Source organism: Antechinus flavipes, chromosome 2 (genome assembly GCF_016432865.1).
Source record: "Antechinus flavipes isolate AdamAnt ecotype Samford, QLD, Australia chromosome 2, AdamAnt_v2, whole genome shotgun sequence".
NCBI lineage: Eukaryota > Metazoa > Chordata > Mammalia > Dasyuromorphia > Dasyuridae > Antechinus > Antechinus flavipes.
Genome location: NC_067399.1, coordinates 366,073,537 through 366,092,903, shown reverse-complemented (window position 1 = coordinate 366,092,903; position 19,367 = coordinate 366,073,537). Strand labels below are relative to the sequence as shown.

The following is a 19,367-nucleotide window of genomic DNA, read 5'->3' as shown; positions in this document are numbered from 1 at the left end:
CAAGATCATTCTTTCAGCATTTGGATGATCATCTGTTAGATAATTTTTAGAGATTTCTTTTGGATTTGGACCGAATCTAATCCATTCCAGCTATAAAAGTTCTGATCCTCAAAAAAATTGTTCTTTATTGATTGGGGGATTAATTAGTTGCAATTTGGCCATAACACTCAAGAACAGCAGAGGGTCTTTAAGAGATTGTTTAAAGGACACAAGTACCATAAAGTATAAAGAACAGATCTAGAAAACATCCAAGCGCAAATCCTGATGGGTAAATCCAATAGAAAGTTCCAGTGAGGGACACTAATCCATTATTGGTGGAGTTGTGAAGTGATCCAATCATATTAGAGAGCAATTTGGAACTATGCTCAAAGGACTATAAAATTCTGCATACCCTTTCATATGTGCCATTATGGTACTAATGCAGGAAAAAGGTCCTAGGCTGTGTACCTACAGAGAGAGAAGCAAGCAGTAGTGCTGTCTTGGACCACAGGAACAAAATGAGGCTTCAGTTCCAGTCTGAACCCTGAAAAAAAAAATAACCAGGGCAGAAATTTCAGACAAATCCAATTCCAGATTTTTTAATCAATGAAATGAGAGGGGAAAAAAATTGAAAAATAAATGAGAGCCATGAAAGAAAAAATTGGAAAGAGAATTAATAGCTAGTATAAAATGAAAAAAAATTGTAAAGGGAATTAATATCCTGGTTCATTCCTAAGCAACAAATTCCTTGATAATTAAGGTCTGAGAACTATTAAAACAGTCTAAGACTTGAGTTATCATAAATGTTTCCTCCTAGAATTCAAAGGCTTTTTCCTAGAGGTGCCATGTCCTTACTAATGTCTGAAATAGCAAGAAAACAGAATTATTAAAGATGCATTTCTTATATCTGAAAACTATTTTCTTCAGAGTTTAATAAGCTGAGCCAGATAAATATAATTTTAATCAACATTGTCTCTTCTGAGACAAGCTGATAAGCATTACTCACTGTTCTCCAGGGAAATCTAGGTGACTACAAAGCATTGCTTGGATTTTCACTTCAGTCAATTAACATCATGTTTTGAATTTATGAATGTACATTTTCTATCTGTATATATTTCTTGCATTTGTATCTTTCAGCTTTTCAATTTTTGTTAAAGCTTTGTTTAAATAAGGAAGATAGAGTTTTGGTTCAGTGAGATGTATCATCTCTGCCTTTTTGTTGACATTCACTGAAAGTTGAAGAATTTGTTTAATGACGGCTTTTTGTATGCAGACCACCAAGAAACCATGTCAATTTCAACATGCTATAGAGAAAAATCTGTCAGTGTGTGAAATTTTGTTACTTGTGGTACACCAAAATGAATAAATTACTTGTAATTATTGTATCTATTTTGATGAAATAAATCTAATCTGGCATGTATAATAGCAGGTGGGGTAGACAATCCTAATTTTAATATTACAAGTTGGGTTTTTTTGGGAGCAATATTCACTCAGTCTAAATTAAAGGTAATTGAGAAATTACTCAAAACTGTCTTCTTTTAAAATGGAATTATTACTTTTAGGCTTGGAAGAAAAAAATGAGATTATAGTACTACACAATTTTTAAGTATACTAAGATTTTAGACATATTGCATCTATTATTTATTAAAATTATTTTTATTTTATTTTTTGCTGAAGCAACTGGGGTTAAGTGACTTGCCCAGGGTGCCACAGCTAGGAAGTGTTAAGTGTCTGAGGCCAAATTTCAACTCAGGTCCTCCTGACTTCAGGGCTGGTGCTCTATCCAAGGGCACCTAGCTGCCCCATAGCAACTATTTTTAAATGAAGATCTTTTCTTTTTTTTTTTTTTCAAAGTATTTTATTTTGACAGATACATGCAAAAATAGTTTTCAACATTTACCTTCACAAAACCTTGTGTTCCAAGTTCTTCTCCCTCCCCAACCCAAGATAGCAAGCGGTCTTTATAGGTTAAACATATGCATTTCTTCTAACCATATCTCTATATTCATCATGCTGCGCAAGAAAAATCAGTTCAAAAAGGGAAAAACATAAAAAAGAAAAAAAAACAAGCAAACAAACAACAAAAGTGAAAATACTATGCTTTGATCCACCTTCAGTCTTCATAGTTCTCTTTCTGGATGCACTTTCCATTACAAGTCCGTTGGAATTGCCTTGAATCACCACACTGTTGAGAAGAGCCAACTCCATCACAATTGATCATCAACTAATCTTGTCTCTTGGATCTGCTCACTTCGCTCAGGATCAGTTCATGTAAGTCTCTCCAGGCTTTTCTGAAATCAGCTTGCTCATCATTTCTCACAGAACAATAATATTCCATTACATTCATATAACTTAACTTATTCAGTCATACCCCAATTGATGGGTATCCACTCAATTTCCAATTCCTTGCCACTACAAAATCGGTTACTACAAACATTAAATGAAAAATCTTAATGGAATAAGCATTCAAAAACATTTCAATAGGTGCATTCAAATAATGTATTACACATTTTCACTACTTACAAATACTCAATTAGATCTGTGATGTCATAGATTGAAGAGTTCTTGCCAAAGATATATATTATAATCCATTCTTACTTATTCTACTCCTTGTCCATATTCTCACTAATTTCCACTATGGTTGGAGCCCACTCTGTCCTGGAGACTTTCCTGACTTTTTGTATTTGATTTGAGTAGTATTGGAGCACTCTGGCTATCCATGTTGTCCCTTGTTCTTGTCATGTGATAAGCCCACCTTCTCTTCCTATTAACAACTCCACCATGATATCCTTTACTGTTGTTCTTCAGAGTTCCTTAGTTATATGTTGCACCCTATTTATAACTACCACGTGCCTCTCCTTGCCATTGCCATCCCTATGATACTCATCTTTGGTTCTTTGGAGGCTGTGCTAGCAACACCAGTAAACTAATATTGAAAATCTGGGTCTTGGATTTCACTGGAAGCTTGCAAGGAAGAGGACTGTCAGGAAATGAGTTTTGTGTTTTCCTGAAAGCAGTCAGGCCCTTCTTCTTTTCAACTCTGGGCTCAGTTCATTGTTCACACATACGATCTGTTCCAGAGAGAATATTGGACAAAGTCTATAGACTATATCCATTCACATGCAAGTTGAAATCTGGGGAAAAAATTGTTTTGTTTACTGTGTAGATGAACAGGCTAAATTATTTTGAGTGGTTATAGCAATTACAGACCTCTTTCAGGAGCCTCTGCAAAGTTTTGGAGATTGATGTAATTAGCTATTTACAGATAGGATTATCTGGAGGACACCATTATCCAGGGGGAATCCCTTTCTTGATCTGGGTTGAATCATATCACAGTGGCAAGTATAGATCTCCTTGTTTATTTGACTTGATATTAAATACTGATCACCAGCGATATTTCTGTTTCATATCAACAGCAAATTATCTTGATAAATGGGAGTTTTGTTCTATGGAATCAAAATGGATTTTTTTTCATAAACAATTATAATAGCATCTTATATACTCTGCTTCTAAATAGCACTTATGAAATCTTGCTTATTTGCTACTCATGCCCTAATTAATCCAGCTCAAGTATGGTATAGATTCAAAACAATTATGGTATAGATGATTTTTTTTAAAGAGATGAATTTCATTTACTTTTTATTTCAGTATTTTGTTTTTCCAAACACATAAAAAGATAGTTTTCAGCCTTCATTATTATAAGATTTTGGATTTCAAATTTTCCTCCCTGATATGGGTTAAATATGTACAATTCTTTTAAACATAGTTCTATATTTGTCCTATTGTGCAAAAAAAAAAAAAAAATTCAGACCAAAAGGGGAAAAAGACTATAAGAAAAAATAAAATAAAATGAAAACAACAATAAGAATAGGTGAAAAGAAAATACTATGTTTTGATCCATATTCAGTCTCCATATTTCTCTCTCTGGATGTGGATGGCATTTCCATCCAAAGTGGTATAGAGGATTCCATCACAGATCATAAGGTACTTTTAGATTTACTTAACCATATATACAAAATGAGTTTACATTAGCATGAAACACAGGATATTAAAGCTTAAGTGTACACTAAGACTTTTGGAATACCCTGTATATGGAATAAATATATCTGTGAATCTTGTATTGGAGGGTATATACATTTAAGCAGCACTTACTATGCCTACTTTCTAAAAGTATATTGATGATTACTTGAAAATTAATTAGCTGCTCTGGGGGAAAAAAATCAAACTAATTCTATTCACTCTGAGAATACGTAATAAAGTTATGTGTCTCAGAATGTTCAGCTGAGGTTAAAACCACAAACTCATTAAGAGAAGATATTTAATTTGTATCGTGGGTTTCTTGGGAGTTTTTTATTTACTCATTTACAACTGCAAGTATTTCATAATGAATGGAGCAGTGAAAAGTAAGGATGATAAATTTTAAGATTTAATTCTTCTTATATCAGATGAAATCACAATGCACAATTATCTCAGAAAGTTGGTTCTGCATATAATCATTTTGAAATATTAAAGTTCCAATAAGATGATTTGAAAAAAAAGTTTTTTTAAGAATAAAAATGGCACAAACATTATTAACTGAAGGAGTTTGCTGAGATTAGATTTCTAAACCAATTATTCTAACAATGCTATCTGATTTGGGGACCGAGTTCTTTAAATAGAAAATGGTCGTTGCCTTTTTTGCTAACATTAAAAAAAAGTCTGAACCACTTTCTTGTCATTTATGTGAAATGTAATTTTGTGATGAATAAAAGCACTGTAATAAAAAAAATTTTCCCACAAATTTATATATAAGTATTTATTTAGAAGCAGGTAGTCAAATGGATAGTGTTAGGCAAGGAGGAAGGAACACCTGAATTCAGATCTTGCCTCGCATATTTACTAGCTTTGTTAACTGAGGCAAGTCACTGATCTTTGAGAAACTTGATTTCTTTACTAAATGGCGACAATAACAGTACCCATCTCATAGGGACCAAATGAGAATATTCTGAAGCACTTAGCAAATTTTATAATGTTATATAAATACTAGCTATTAGTATTGCTGTATTTATTCCAACTACTTGTTATTTGTCAAATTATTTAATATTGAATTTAACATACATATATACACATATGCACAAAGATTCAAAGCATGAGTAGTAGTTTCACCCTTTAATACTCTATTTTGTAAATATCTCACCATATACAATCACTCTAATGTAAAAAAGAGTAACACAACAATAATACAAATAATAAAGATAAACAACATCAATGATCAATGAAATCTCTCTGGAAATATACTTAAACAATGTTTCCAGGTTGCTCAGTGTCAACCTAACACAAAGGTCAATTTGTTATCCTCTGATAACAGAGGCTTACAAAATATTCATGAATGGTGTTTACAGTTTTTAATCAGGGTTTATTCGGATTTTTTTTTTTTAAACATTAGTGATATAGTGGGAGGGGAAAACACACAATTCTAGTTTTCTTCAAGAAGATTTAATTTCTTATTCCCAGGTGTTTTGTGTTGAATTGGATCATCTGATTTGCTACATACAGTCTCTTTAGATGCATTGATGGCTAAAGTAGGAAAAAAAAATACTGCTTTAGATTTTATAAAAACTAAAAATCCCCAACAGTATTTTCTAATACAATGATAACAAGAATAGCTGAAATCTAAGTTGGAACAACTTGGGAAATACCCAGGAAAGTAAGATTTATCATATTTTAAATTCTTTTAAAATTTTATAAAACGCCAAACTAAGATGTTAGGATACACATCAACATTACAGAATGTGCTAGATATTAAAAGTCAAAGATGAGAGCAGTCTCTACCTTGGAGGAATTTGTTTTATATGGAGGAAACAGTCCCCCTTCCTCATATGACAAGACAAAATGATAAGTAAATAGGAAATATATACAGAGGTAATTTCAGTGGGGATTGGATCTCTTATTAACAACTAGGAGAGGGAGGGGTGAAAACCTGGAAAGACTTTTAGAGAGGAAGGCACTTGAGCTAAGTCTCGAATTACTTTTAGCAACATAAAATCTGGAATTCTCTTGGCATGAAAATTAGGAATCAACCTATCTTCCAGATATTATCATAACCTCAGCATGGTAGGATGAAAAAAGTACTTAACTTGAGAGGCAAAAGACCTGGGATTCAGAACCAGCTTTGCCATTTACTGGCTGTATGACCTCAGGCAAGCCATTGCATGTCTCTGGACTTCAGTTCTCTCTGGGTCAAATGAGGCAAGATTATTATGTTTTATTATCTGTAAGGTTACTCAAGATCTCTAAGAATCATAAAATAGGCAAAAAAACCAGAGTTTGCTGTAGGAAATTATTAGTAATCACATGCTAGGATCCCAAAACTAGCTGAGATGGCTAGTGGACTTGAAGTGAAGTTTGATTTCCAATCCTAGAGAAACTATAATAGGAGTTACCTTCTTTATTAGAGTGGAACATTTCTGAAAAGCTACCCCAGGTTGTTGATGATACGTCCACAATTCGTTTCAGTGTTAGGCTGCATTAATGCCTATTTGTTTTGCTACACTGTTTTCATCAAAGACATGTTCCCATTGAGAGGGAAGAGTCACAATACTCACTGGCTTGCCCTTATTCGATGATTTCATCTGCTATTTCTATTAAGACATTTATTTATCATTCCCTTTTATTACCTTGTCCCAAGGCCAATTTATGCTTCTTTTCTATGTCAGAATTTCATAAAGCTATGTTCTATAGAATTTTGATGATCAAAAAGATATGACTAAAGTCATCACTACTCTATACTATCTATTCCCATTAGAAAGTCTCTACTTTCTTTTAGGTTCTTAGAGACTGGGTTTTATGGACAAGCATACAACTAAAGTGCTCAATAAATGTTTAGTTTCATCAATGAGTTCAACATGAAATGAAATTCCATTTTAGAATGTCCATTAAACTCAAAGTGACTGGAATAAGAGCTAGCATTTTAAAAAAAATAAGAAATTCAGGGGGTTTTGTTTTTTGCTGAGGCAAGTGGGATTAAGTGACTTGCCCAGGGTCACACCACCAGGAAGTGTTAAGTGTCTGAGACCAGATTTGAATTCAGATCCTCCTGACTTCAGGGCTTGTGCTCTATGCACTGTGCCACCTAGCTGCCTCCAAGTTTTATTTTCAAAATTTATATTGGAATATAAATATATTAAGAAAAAGCAGGTAAATACCTTCCTAAAAGTATTCATCTGTAAGTCTGGGGGTTTTTGTTTTTTATTTTGGATCTGTGATCTCATTTTGGTGAGGAATTCCAAGTGTGGAAATATATTCTAACACTGAAGATCAGCACCTTCTCTATAATCTAGAGGAATTCCTGAAGCACTGAGAAGTTCAATAATTTTCCATGGTCACACACATGTTATGGGTCAGAAGTAGGTCTTTTTTACTATGTAGTTTGCCTTCTATCCTTTATGCTGTGCTATCTCTACACTAACAAAACAACTCACATTGACATAGATTTCTAAGGTTTGTCTTCACGGAGTCACAGAATTTAGAGTAAAGGATCATTCAAGATTATCCAATATTCTCATTTGAGAAATAAAGGAATTGAGGGACAGAGGACTTAAGGAATACCACTAGGACATAGCAGTTCAAGGGTTAGACCTCAAGACCTGATTGATTCCAAATCCATTACATTTTGATACATCATACTGCCTTTCTAAAGTGCATTCTTCCCAACAACAATGGTAGGCAGAACCACAGATTTAGACCTGAAAGGGTCCATAATGGTCATTTCTTCCAATCCTCTTGTTTTTACAAATGAGGAAATGGATGCTCAGAAAGAACTTATTTGCTCAGTCACAGATATTTATTTACTGGGAGCTAGTTCCTTCATTTGTCCATTGAAGATAGTCACTACTATGAAGATAAAATGAAATGGAAAGGTGCAGCAGAACTTTGAAAAAATATATACTTTTTATACATTTAAGTCAATCTATCCACAAACCCATTTACCTGCCCAAAGAAAAAGATGAGCATTTTTGCTCTATTCATTGCTTCAAAAAAGTTTCCATTGGCTTAGCTCCCCCTTTAAAATCCTACACACAAACAAGGTTCTACTTGATGAATGGTTTCAACAACGGAACTAACCTGAGAATGATTTAACTGGGCTTTCGATTCTGAAAAATCCGGCATCAAAAACTATCTTGTCAATTTCCTTTGCTTTCGACACCATGGGAGCTACTATCTCAAATGTAGGTTCTTCCTGCTTAAGTTTTTCTCTCATTGAAGCTTTTAGAGCAGCCAGACGATTTCGAGCTGCAGTTCTTGCAGCTTCATCCTGTTTTGACTTGCACTTTTCAACTGGGAGAGCTTTCTTCTAAAAAGAGAAAAAGTTGCAATATGTATGGAAGATGTTCACTTTATCTTACAGTAAGAAATGCAGCAAATATTTTACTTAAAATATATTGTATGCAGATTACTGTGCTAAATTCCAGCTAGATCAGCAAAGGTGAGGAGATAGGAGGGGGTTCTTGTTTGTACAGAACTACATTTTGACAGGGGAGAAGTTAAGAAAGAAAGAAAAACCATAGATAATTATAATATGATAGAACAATAGTTTATTAAAATGATACAAGATAAATTTCATCAACAAAGAGGGTAGAGAGATCACAGCTATGTCACTGAGAAAGTGGTGATGGAATTACTCTTTATTAGAGTTAGTCTTTATTAAAGGGTTTTCCTTTGCTCTTCAAATCTGGGCTAGAAGACTACTTGTTGGAGATGTTTTAGAAAAGAAAGCTATTGTAGTTTAGATTCGACTAGATGACCTCTGAAGTTTGTTCTGAGAACCTCTAGAGGGGCAATATTTTGCAGACAAACTGGGGGAGTGGAATTAAGGGAGTCAGAGACAAAAGTCAAGTTTGGCTCTAGAATACAGTATACCGAGGGGAACAGCAAGAGATAAAGGCAGATAGGAATGAAGTCACCAGGGGAAAGAAGGTCAGACGAATGTTTGTGGCAGCCCTCTTTGTAGTGGCCAGAAATTGGAAACTGAATAGATGCCAATCAATTAAAGAATGGCTGAATAAATTGTGGTATATGAATATTATGGAATATTATTGTTCGGTAAGAAATGACCAACAGGATGATTTCAGAAAGGCCTAGAGAGACTTACACAAACTGATGCTGAGTGAAACGAGCAGGGCCAGGAGATCATTATATATTTCAACAACAATACTATATGATGATCAATTCTGATGGACCTGGCCATCTTCAGCAATGAGATGAACCAAATCAGTTCCAATGGAGCAGCTACGCCCAGCGAAAGAACTCTGGGAGATGACTAAGAACCATTATATTGAATTCTCAATCCCTATATTTTTGCCTGCCCACATTTTGAATTTCCTTCACAGGCTAATTGTACAATATTTCAGAGTCCGATCCTTTTTGTACAGCAAAATAACGGTTTGGTCATGTATACTTATTGTGTATCTAATTTATACTTTAATATATTTAACATCTACTGGTCATCTTGCCATCTAGGGGAGGGGGTGGGGGGAAGGAAGGGAAAAATTGGAACATAAGGTTTGCCAATTGTCAATGCTGTAAAATTATCCATACATATAACTTGTAAATAAAAAGCTATTAAAAAAAAAAGTGTGTGATAAAGGTTTGTTGGATAATTCTATTTAGTGATAAATATTTTTATAGCTGAATAATAAAAATATTTACGTAAAATGCTGTAGAAGAGTTGAGACCAGATTTTGAGGTCACTAGCCTTACCCGAATAACTTTTTGATTTACAGTATTTTTTTCCTGCCATTCTGATTCCTGGAGCTTACTCAGTTTTTCGAACTTTTTGTTCACATCTTCTACCTATTGACAGACAAAATTCAATTATTTATAAATCTATGACAACAAATGACTGATTAAACAACTCTAATAACATTAGAATCCTTATGAATAGAAATTCACAATCCAATTCACAATCTTTTTTTTTTTTTTTTCCTAAGGCAATTGGGGTTAAGTGATTTGCCCAGGGTCACACAGTTAGGAAGTGTTAAGTGTCTGAGATCAAACTCCCTTTTCACATATTAAACATTATTACTTATGTTAATGAAACAAACTATATTTTTGAGTTAAATTTCCAATAGACACTACTCACTTGAAAATTAACCATATCCCAAAATCCATCAAGATCCGTGCAAGTAATCTTCTTTTGGCCACAATTATGCTCACAATCATTCACCAATCCTTCAAATTGTTTGAATCTTTCACTTATAAGGAGCCTTGTTTGACCTATTGTTGTGCGAATGAGATCTTTGGCTATTTGAAAAAGAAGTTTAAAAAAAAGTTCATTCATCAAGCATGAAAACATAGACTGAAAGTTGCCACTTAACTGTGCAGTAAAGATTCCAAACTCCAATTTTCTTCATTGGGGACAGGGGTTATGTATGGAGGAATTACGTGAGGTGGAAGGAGGTCCAGACCTGCAATGTCACTGGTATAGGAAATTTATTTATTCTACCAATACCAATATAGACAAGTAATTATTCTGTAACTTATAGTGTTAGAAGGGCAGCTAGGTGGCACAGCGAATAGCACACTGGTCCTGGGGTTAGGAGGACCCCAGTTCAAATTCAGCCTCAGACACTTACTAGTTGCATCCCTGGGCAAGTCACTTAATTCTGATTGCTTCATCTCTTTTTCTCCCCTCCCCCCAAAATTTATACTCTTAAAAAGCTGTCCTGGGGAGGGGAGGGAAATAAATTATTGAGAGATTAAATAGCTTGGCCAGGGTCACACAATCCAAGAGGCTAATTTTTTTTTTTTTAAATCCATCAGGCATTCATTGAGAACAATCTTACTTCCTGTGGAAGAAAATATATGGGGAATCTGCCAATTAGTTTAATCCGACTATTTCTTTTTTTAAGAGGCTAATTTGGCAAGGGGTGGGGGAAAATTTGGCAAGGGGGGAAAGGAATAATCATTTAAGTGGCTACTCTATGTGCCAAACACTATGCTACAATATTTGTATTTACTATCTCATTTGATCCTTACAACAGCCTTAGGAGGTGGCTGTCATTATTGTATCTTCTTATTGCTGAGGAAAGTAAAATAGATGAGAGATGAAGTGACTTTCTTAGCTTGGAAATGTCTAAGGCCAGATATGAACTCAGATTTCCCTGACTAGGCCCAGTGTTCTTCCTGGAAAGTAAACTGTCTAATAAACAAGAGGCAATAGGGAGTCACTTGGATTTTACTGTGAGAACGGAGTATGGGTGACATGATCAGATGTGTGCTTTAATAAAAGTATGTTGGCAGTTAAGTTGTGAACAATTTTAGTTGAATGTAAAGCTTGAAGTCAGATTACTGAGGCAACAAATAAAACTGGCAAAAGGTTTAAGCCACAGAATAATTTTGATCAAATGGGACAAATTATTTATGTTCTATTAGTCATATTTTACTCTAGCAGAGAAATACAGGAAAATCAATATTTTAAAATACAATAAAAATATATTTTTTTAATTTAACATCAACAACAAAAAATCCCATTAAAATAAATTCAAGACCATACTACATAAATGATGTCTTCTTACCATCATCAGGAATATCCAGTGTTAGTTTATTTTCCCATTCATGGCAGAATCCTGTTAATCTCTCAGTTTCTGATTGAAGAATATGTCTAATTATGATAAAAATATTTTAATTTTACAACTGTTTCCCTATTCCCTAGTAGTTGAATATAATTAAACATGTCCATATTCATACACAAAATGGGATGAGTATTAATTTCTTTCAATATAATTATTTTATATACAGAATATAGTATGGAACATTTAAATTTAAAATTGAAGTTACATTAAGCAATTGCAAAATTGGATACACCTTCACCATAACATCAAGCTTGAAGAGTACAGTAAAAACAAAAACGTCCATCAGTTTTTAATGTGACATCTAGATTTCTCTCTATTGACTTCTCATAGGGATCAACCTAGTCAGAGCAGTCAGAACATTATTTATCTTGATTTTTATTTCCTAGATAAAATGAACTCTCTCTTCTCCCAAAGTTATCCTGTTCTTTCTGATATTAATACTTTTGCTCATATCTCTAATGCCTAGAACATATTTCTCTCCCTTTTTCCACTTATTCAATTTCTGTCCATCCTTCAAAATCCAACTGAAATAGTAAGTCCAAAATAAGACTTTTCATGAGTCCTTCTCATGGATTTTCCATCCTTGACATCTCACATAGTACTTTTACACTGTTTTCAATATACTTTTAATGTAAATTTACTATTACTTTTATCAATGTACATTATAACCCAAATGACTACAAGCTCCACTGGGGCAGGGATCAGATCTCATTCCTACTTTCTCTCTCTCCTGATGCTTGTTCTCTGCATAATAAATAATTCATAAAAGATTTATTAAGCTGCCAAAAATCAAAGTGACAAACCTGAAATATGCTACATCATGTTGTGGTGGTACTGCTTGATGTTCATTTATTTCAAACAAAGGGATAGGTGAACTTAATGGAAGGTTACGTGAATCTATTTTAGTATCTCCATTTTTATTTGAAAGATCTATAATTAAAAAAAAAAGAAACAAAACCCCAAAATCATAAATATGAAAATTCAAGTTTGTAAAACAGTTTCCCTCTGTGATAACTTTCACAAATCTTTTGATTTTTCATTGCTATTTTCTTCCCCTAGAGGCAGCAGGCATATGTATGTATGTATGTGTGTGTGTGTGTGTTATAAAATGTGATATTGGGGTACAAGATATATCCCCAAAGCTCTGTCTCTGGATGGCTTTATCAGCTTAATTCTTATTTTATTTTAATTTTTATCTCAATATTTTATTATTTAATTTTTATTTCAATGTTGATGATTCTAGATTAAAGCTCTAGTTTTTCTCTTATACTCCAGTCCCCATAAATTAACTGCTTATTGGCCATTTTAAACTGGATGTCTCATAGACTTTTCAAATTCAACATGTCCCAAAGCTGAACGCATCTATTTTGTCTCCCGAATCTGTTTAGTATAATTTCTGACATATTACTTAGTTCAAATACCAAAGAGATCAAACAGATCAAAATTTAATCCGTTTACTTATCATACCTTTATTCAGGATTTCTTGCGATCTTGGAGGACTTTGCAAATCAATCAAATCCTGATGAACTGGAGTATTAGAGTGAGTTGTACTTTCTTTCAAAGTTTCTCTTTTCATTTCCTGAGAATGATTACTAAAATATAAACAAAAATTACTTTCGGTAACATGAAAAATAAGCATAACTCCACATACTGATTTCAATGTTATATATTGTTTAAAAATTTTATTTCTTAAAAAAAAGTCTTATTTATAGGCACCTTCCATATGTATTCTGAATAAAGAAATTCTATGATTCATTAGCATCTTATTGGAATATTAAAATGAAACTTGTTCAAGTTCAAACTTTGTTACCCTGCATGGGGATTTTCTTGACCAAGATACTAGACTGATTTGCTATTTTCTTCTCCAATGAATTAGGCAAACAGAGGTTAATGATTCAGGGTAAATAATTCAGAGAACTATTTTGAACTCAGATCTTCCTGACTCTAGTCCCAGTGCTCTATACAATAAGCCATCTATTTGTCTCTAAAGGTAGGAAATTTACTAAAGAAAAATTACTACCCAATAAAAGATCTTTAATAATGGAGATAAAATTGCTGATGGCCACTGCAAAATAACTTTGTAACCATCTTGCTATCTTTGCTTTCCTTTCCTTCCTTTACAAAGTATCTTGACAACTGTTTTCTTATTTCTGGAGGTAGAACTCTAGAGCAGACTTCTAGAAATAAACATTTCTGAAATATTACTATTACAATTGTGCTTTCCTAGCAATTGTTTCTGGCAATACTGATAGACAAAAAAAGATTTGCATTGGAAACAAAGACTGCATTGAAGAGTAAGACTAACTATACCTTCTTTCAGCTCCCCCTCAAAAAATCCAATGGAAAATGTCCCTTACTAGAATCTTTGGAAGGAAAAGGACAAAAAACACCCCGTGAATTTAAGAAATTAACAGTTAAGTAGTGTTTATTTAAAAATAACAACAAAAAAACAAAAAGAGTAAACAAAATATGTCATTAATTTCTATCATACAACTTAGTAAAAAGTAAACTATAATAAAATAATTAAAATTAAATTCTTACTTGTTAATTTGTAAAGGATTCCAGAAAAAAACAGGTGCCTCACAAGTTTGGTCTTTTACTGGGGAAAAAAATTTCATTCTATAGTTCACTAGATTATCTAGTGGTTGAAATACAAAATTTTCAGGTGCAAAGGAAGATTTCCCTCTCACTTGGGAAGCAACATTTATCCCTGATAAGTAGTCTTTTCCAAGAAATTCAGCAATTTCTTCTGTTGGTGATTTTCCAGATTTATGAGAAGATCCTTCAGTAAGTGGGTCCTTTGATGAATTTTCTTCCCCACCAAATTTGGAAGGAAGATCCTAGATTTAAATAATAGTAATAACAGGTTAATAGTTACTCGGTTATGACAAGTTAAATGAATGGATAAGAGTAGAAGGCCATATATAGAAAGGAAGCATGAAGTTTGGAAAGAGAGTGAGCCCTGGAGTACCTTGTATAAATCTGGACAAATCACAACCTCTCAGTGCCTCCAGGCATCTCTCTATAATTAAGGTGGTAATCTGTATCTGGAATTTCTTTGCTGGGAGTTATTAATGCCAGTGGAATCTCAGATAAATTTATCAGATAATACACTCAGCAAATTAATCTGCTGTCGAACATTCATTTCAGATTTCCCAGCCATTGTGCTCCAACAAAGTGATTTTATGTGATTAGCAATTCCAATGGTGGAAGTGTTGTGCCTAATGAGAAATCAAGGCATTATAGAAAATCTTGGTAAGCTATATAATTGTCTTTATTACCTCAGAGTTGTCTTAATTTGTATTTCTCTGACCAATAATGATTTAAAACATTTGTTCATATAAATATTAATGGTTTTAATTTCTTTGTCTGAAAATTGTCTGTTTATATCCTTTGACTATTTAGCAATTGGAGAATGGCTTATAGTCTTATAAATTTGAGTCAATTCTCTCTATATTTTAGAAATGAAATCTTAGATATTAAATTTTTTCCCCAGTTTTTTGCTTTCCTTCTAATCTTGACTGCATTATTTTTTTTTAATAAGAACTTTTTAATTTGATATAATCAAAATTATCCATTTTGCATTTCATAATGTACTCTAGTTCTTTTTTGGTAAATTATATTATACAACCAATTAATAATATGATCAGTATTCTCTCCCTTTTCCCTTAAAGTGTTCTACTAAACACATGAAGGGAAGAAAACATAAACCTTGGTACTTCAAAATTGTCAAAGCCTGGACTATTGGAATTATGGGACAGGTTATAGCACATAAAATGGATCCAGTTTCTTATTTATAACAGTAAATAGCAGTCTTCTTCTATTTTCATATTCCTTTTTGCCCTCTTACCAATCTTCCTCTATTGTAAAAGTACTGATGATAATAAGAATAGGGACTGGGCTTGTAATTTCATTACTATAGAGAATTCACAGATGAGATGCACCATGGTGATGATTACATATCTTGCTGAGAGGCAAAAGCTGAGCCCAAAATTTCCTAATTTATATTACACATGTATAGTTGTTTAATCTTAATGCTTTAAGATATCTAAAAAATGCCACCAATCATTCAATAAACTTAAGCATCTACTATGTACATACCAGACACTAAGCTAAAAACTAGGAATACAAAAAGAGACAAAAGACAGACCTTACTGCCAAAGAGCATAAAATCTAATCTATATGTAGAAAGCAAGCTATATATAGGATAAGTAGGAAATAATTAACAAAAGGAAGGTACAAGATTTAAGAGGAGTTAAGGAAGGCTTTCTGTAGAAGGTGGGATTTTAATTGGGTCTTAAAGGAAGCTAGGGAGATTAGTGGTTGGAGCAGAGAAGAAAGCATTCCAGGTCTGGAGAACAGTCATAAAGACTACCTGGAGTCAAGAGATGGAATGTCTTTCATGAAACAGCCAAGATGTTTAAGAAAAAGTCTACAAGTCTGACACTTAACCTATTCAAACTGCCACTATATTCTTAATTTTTGCTTTCTTTTTCCAGTAACTTTAGGTACTTGAGGTTTCCAAAAGCATGCCTCCCCTCTACCATTCAACATGTATTAATTGCCTACTATGTACCAAGTTCATGCTGGGGACACAAAAATAAAAATAAAAAAAAAAACAACTCCTTAAAACAAAGTTCCTTGCCTTTAAGAAACTTACATTCTTCTTGAGGTTGGAGGCAGGAAAATAATTCAATGACCTCTGACTGTCATCCCAATTCCAAAATTCCAGGATTTAGTGAGGAAATAACAATGAGTTTATAAAAAGAGCCTAACTAAATAAAAGGTTACAGCATAGAATCTCAGATCTACATAATTTTAAGAGTTAAGAAACCATGTTGGCCAAATGGTCCAATCCAGTCCTGAAGAATAAGCTGTATGGCTAGTTTCCAGCCTTTGCTTTTGATGTCCATTGGTGGGGAAGCCACATACCTAAATGCCATGTATTGTTTTGGGGATTAATGATGCAATATTATTTGACTCTTTGATAGATTAAATTCATACCTTTATTTTGTTAGCTTTAAGTTCAATCTTTGGAGGTCTTTCTTCAGTTGGTGCTTTTCTTTCTAGTTGGTTTTCTAAAAGATTAAATAAAAATATTCAATTTCATTTGACAAAAGATATTATAACTAAATAAATACGCCTTTACTTGAGAGAGTTTAAAGCAAATTATAAAAATGCATTATCTTGGAAGGATTGTCATTGAAGAACCTACTATAAAATGGGGATGAGCGAAAGCTTTAAGCTTTCCTTTAACCTTTTTTCCTTGTTCTACCATTAAAAAATAAAATACACATACACCTTTCAATTTTAAATATTAGCCATACAAACCATTAATGACTAGAATATTTCAGTTTATCTAATAAATCTATGATCAGTATTTTACTCACCATTAACAAGTTTTGGCACTGGCCTTCTCACTGGAAGAGATGAAGCTAATTTAGGAATCTGCTTTGCTGCTGATCTAGTCACTCTCATATCTTGTAGAGCTGTGATGAAAAAGTTCTTTTTAGTGAAATCAAATTCTCCTTGGAATATAGTAAACTATTCTTGTGGCAGTATCAACACATTATAGTTCCAAAATCTTCATACCTTTCCTTTCTTTGCTAGAATGGTGTTCAGAAGTTGGCTTCTGGCTAGGTTGGACTGCTTCCATATTGTGCCCATTATTGACCTGGTCAACATAGATCTATTAAAAATTAATAGGTGCTAAACTGAGCTCTTCCACAAAAACTGGCATAGGTTCAGATGACTTGAACACACAAAACATAAATGACAACAAAGGCCAAAGTGACATAGGATAATAAAGGATAATAGAATAATAATAATAGAATCTCAGTGGTGGAAGGGATCTCAGAAGCCAACTAGCCCAAGTCATAGCTAAAGAAGAACTCTTTCAACTATTTACCCAATGAATGCTCATCTAGCCTTTGCTTGAAGATATAGAACTCTATCCCTATTAAGGCAATCTACTTTATTTATGGATCTAATTTTTTTTAAAGTTCTTCCTTATACTGAACCAAAATTTACAAAGTTCAGAGCCATATAGCAAAAGAAGGGAATCATCAACAGAATTATCAAAATAAAGGGAGAAGAGAGCAAAAGTCTGACAGACATTATATGAGGAAAGATCAATTGTTTGGGGTTATCATCATTAGAGTCTTGTGATGACTAGGATTTTGAGGGTTTGTTCTGTCAATGCTAACAGCCCTTCCTCCCATCACTCTCATGTATATGCACATACATTCTAAGCCTTCGCTAATCTGGATTTTACCACACCCTGAAAATCTTACATTTTCCTCTTGCATGTTATTGGACATGCTTCTCAATCTCCTTGTAATACCCTCTCTCTCTCTCCATTCCATCTATAACTGCCAAAAGCCTGCTCATCCTTCAAGGCTCAGGTCACATGCTATATTATTAGATAGAAGCAACCTCTTTTTCCTTCAATAAACACTGTTCCTACTGAAACTGAATACATAATTCATGTTCTCCTTACATGGTAAGTTCCTTAAGGGAAGGAAGTAAAGTATATTTTTGTGTCTCTCTCTCTACAGCACATAGCATGCTCCCAATGCATTTACTTATTAAAGAAAATGAAGGAACCAATTACATAGTTCTGTTAATTTCTTGGAGGTTAACTGTTCATTTATACTTCAGATTATCCATAACTTCTATCAGGCTAGAAATCAGAAGATCCAGTTCTAGTCTCACCTCTGTTATGACCTTGGGCAAATCACTTTACTCTTAAGCACTAGTTTTCTTATCAATAAAATAAAGATACTACCATCTACTCTTCCTAACAGAGCTGCTTTTCAACTTCAAATTACATATAAAAAATAATCAAGTAAATCTGTGATCTCATTGATCTCCAGTGATACAAGGTTACAACACATCCAGTGTGACTTGTCTATTGCTCTAACAATTTACCACGGAGGGAGTCCACCCACCATCCTAGAGGCCTTCCTCACTTTCTTCTAGTATAAGGAGGGCACCAGTGGATATTATGGATGTCTATCTTTCATCCCTCTCATCATGTGACCAACCCATCTCTTCCCTTACACAAATTCCTCATGACATTCTTTACTGCTATTCTTCTTCAGTTCTTCCTTGATTATATTTTGGAGACTGCTAACACTCACCATTTGTCACCATTGCCCTTGGCTCTTTGGAGGTACTGCTGTTCTGCCACACTGAAACATCAGTAAAACTTTAGCATAGAAAGAATGGATCTTTGCTTTCATAGGAAGCTTGGGATGATGAAAGAGTTTTGTAATTTCCCCAAAGCAATCTGCTCCATTTGCTTCCTTTCTAAGTCCAGTTCACTGTCAGGCTGTCTGTCCCAGAAATACCTTCTACTGAGCAAAGGATCTATCAAAGCATCTGTTGAAATCTGTGCAAAAAATTTTCTTAGTCCCCTTGATCTCTCCTATGCAAATAGACCAAACTCCTTTGAATATTTACAGACCAAGAGAGGCTTCACAGTGCCTTGGAGCTTTATAGAATTATCACAATTCCATCTGTTAGCAGAAGAACCTGGAAAACTTTACTATCCACATGGAATGTTTGTTCCTTCCTTCCTCCTCTTTAACATTCTAATTTAATATTTATTTTTGACATTCTTAAAATTTTGAGTTCCAAATTCTCTCCCTCTCTCCCCAACCTTGAAACAACATGATATCAATTATACCTGTGAAATAATATAAAACATTTTCGTATTAGCCATTTTTTTTAAAAAGAAAAATTTTAAAAAATATAAGAAAGTTATACGTCAAT

At 33.6% G+C, this 19,367-nt stretch overlaps 1 protein-coding gene across 2 annotated transcripts in view; it reads right to left on the bottom strand.

The window, feature by feature from the left end:
- Window positions 1-5,112: 5,112 nt before the first annotated feature.
- The window catches only part of DLGAP5 (DLG associated protein 5), a 32,795-nt gene continuing 18,540 nt past the window's right edge, over window positions 5,113-19,367 (bottom strand). The window contains exons 5-15 of one of the 2 annotated variants that reach the window (XM_051978224.1): window positions 17,184-17,280; window positions 16,982-17,080; window positions 16,596-16,669; window positions 14,133-14,431; window positions 13,059-13,183; window positions 12,395-12,521; window positions 11,535-11,620; window positions 10,100-10,260; window positions 9,718-9,810; window positions 8,083-8,311; window positions 5,113-5,535 (exon numbers count right to left, since the gene is read on the bottom strand). In XM_051978224.1, the coding sequence (XP_051834184.1) occupies window positions 5,435-5,535; window positions 8,083-8,311; window positions 9,718-9,810; window positions 10,100-10,260; window positions 11,535-11,620; window positions 12,395-12,521; window positions 13,059-13,183; window positions 14,133-14,431; window positions 16,596-16,669; window positions 16,982-17,080; window positions 17,184-17,280 (1,491 nt within the window). In that variant the 3' untranslated portion in view covers window positions 5,113-5,434. The remainder of the gene's footprint in view (window positions 5,536-8,082; window positions 8,312-9,717; window positions 9,811-10,099; window positions 10,261-11,534; window positions 11,621-12,394; window positions 12,522-13,058; window positions 13,184-14,132; window positions 14,432-16,595; window positions 16,670-16,981; window positions 17,081-17,183; window positions 17,281-19,367) is intronic. The other variant, XM_051978225.1, reaches the window with a different exon arrangement.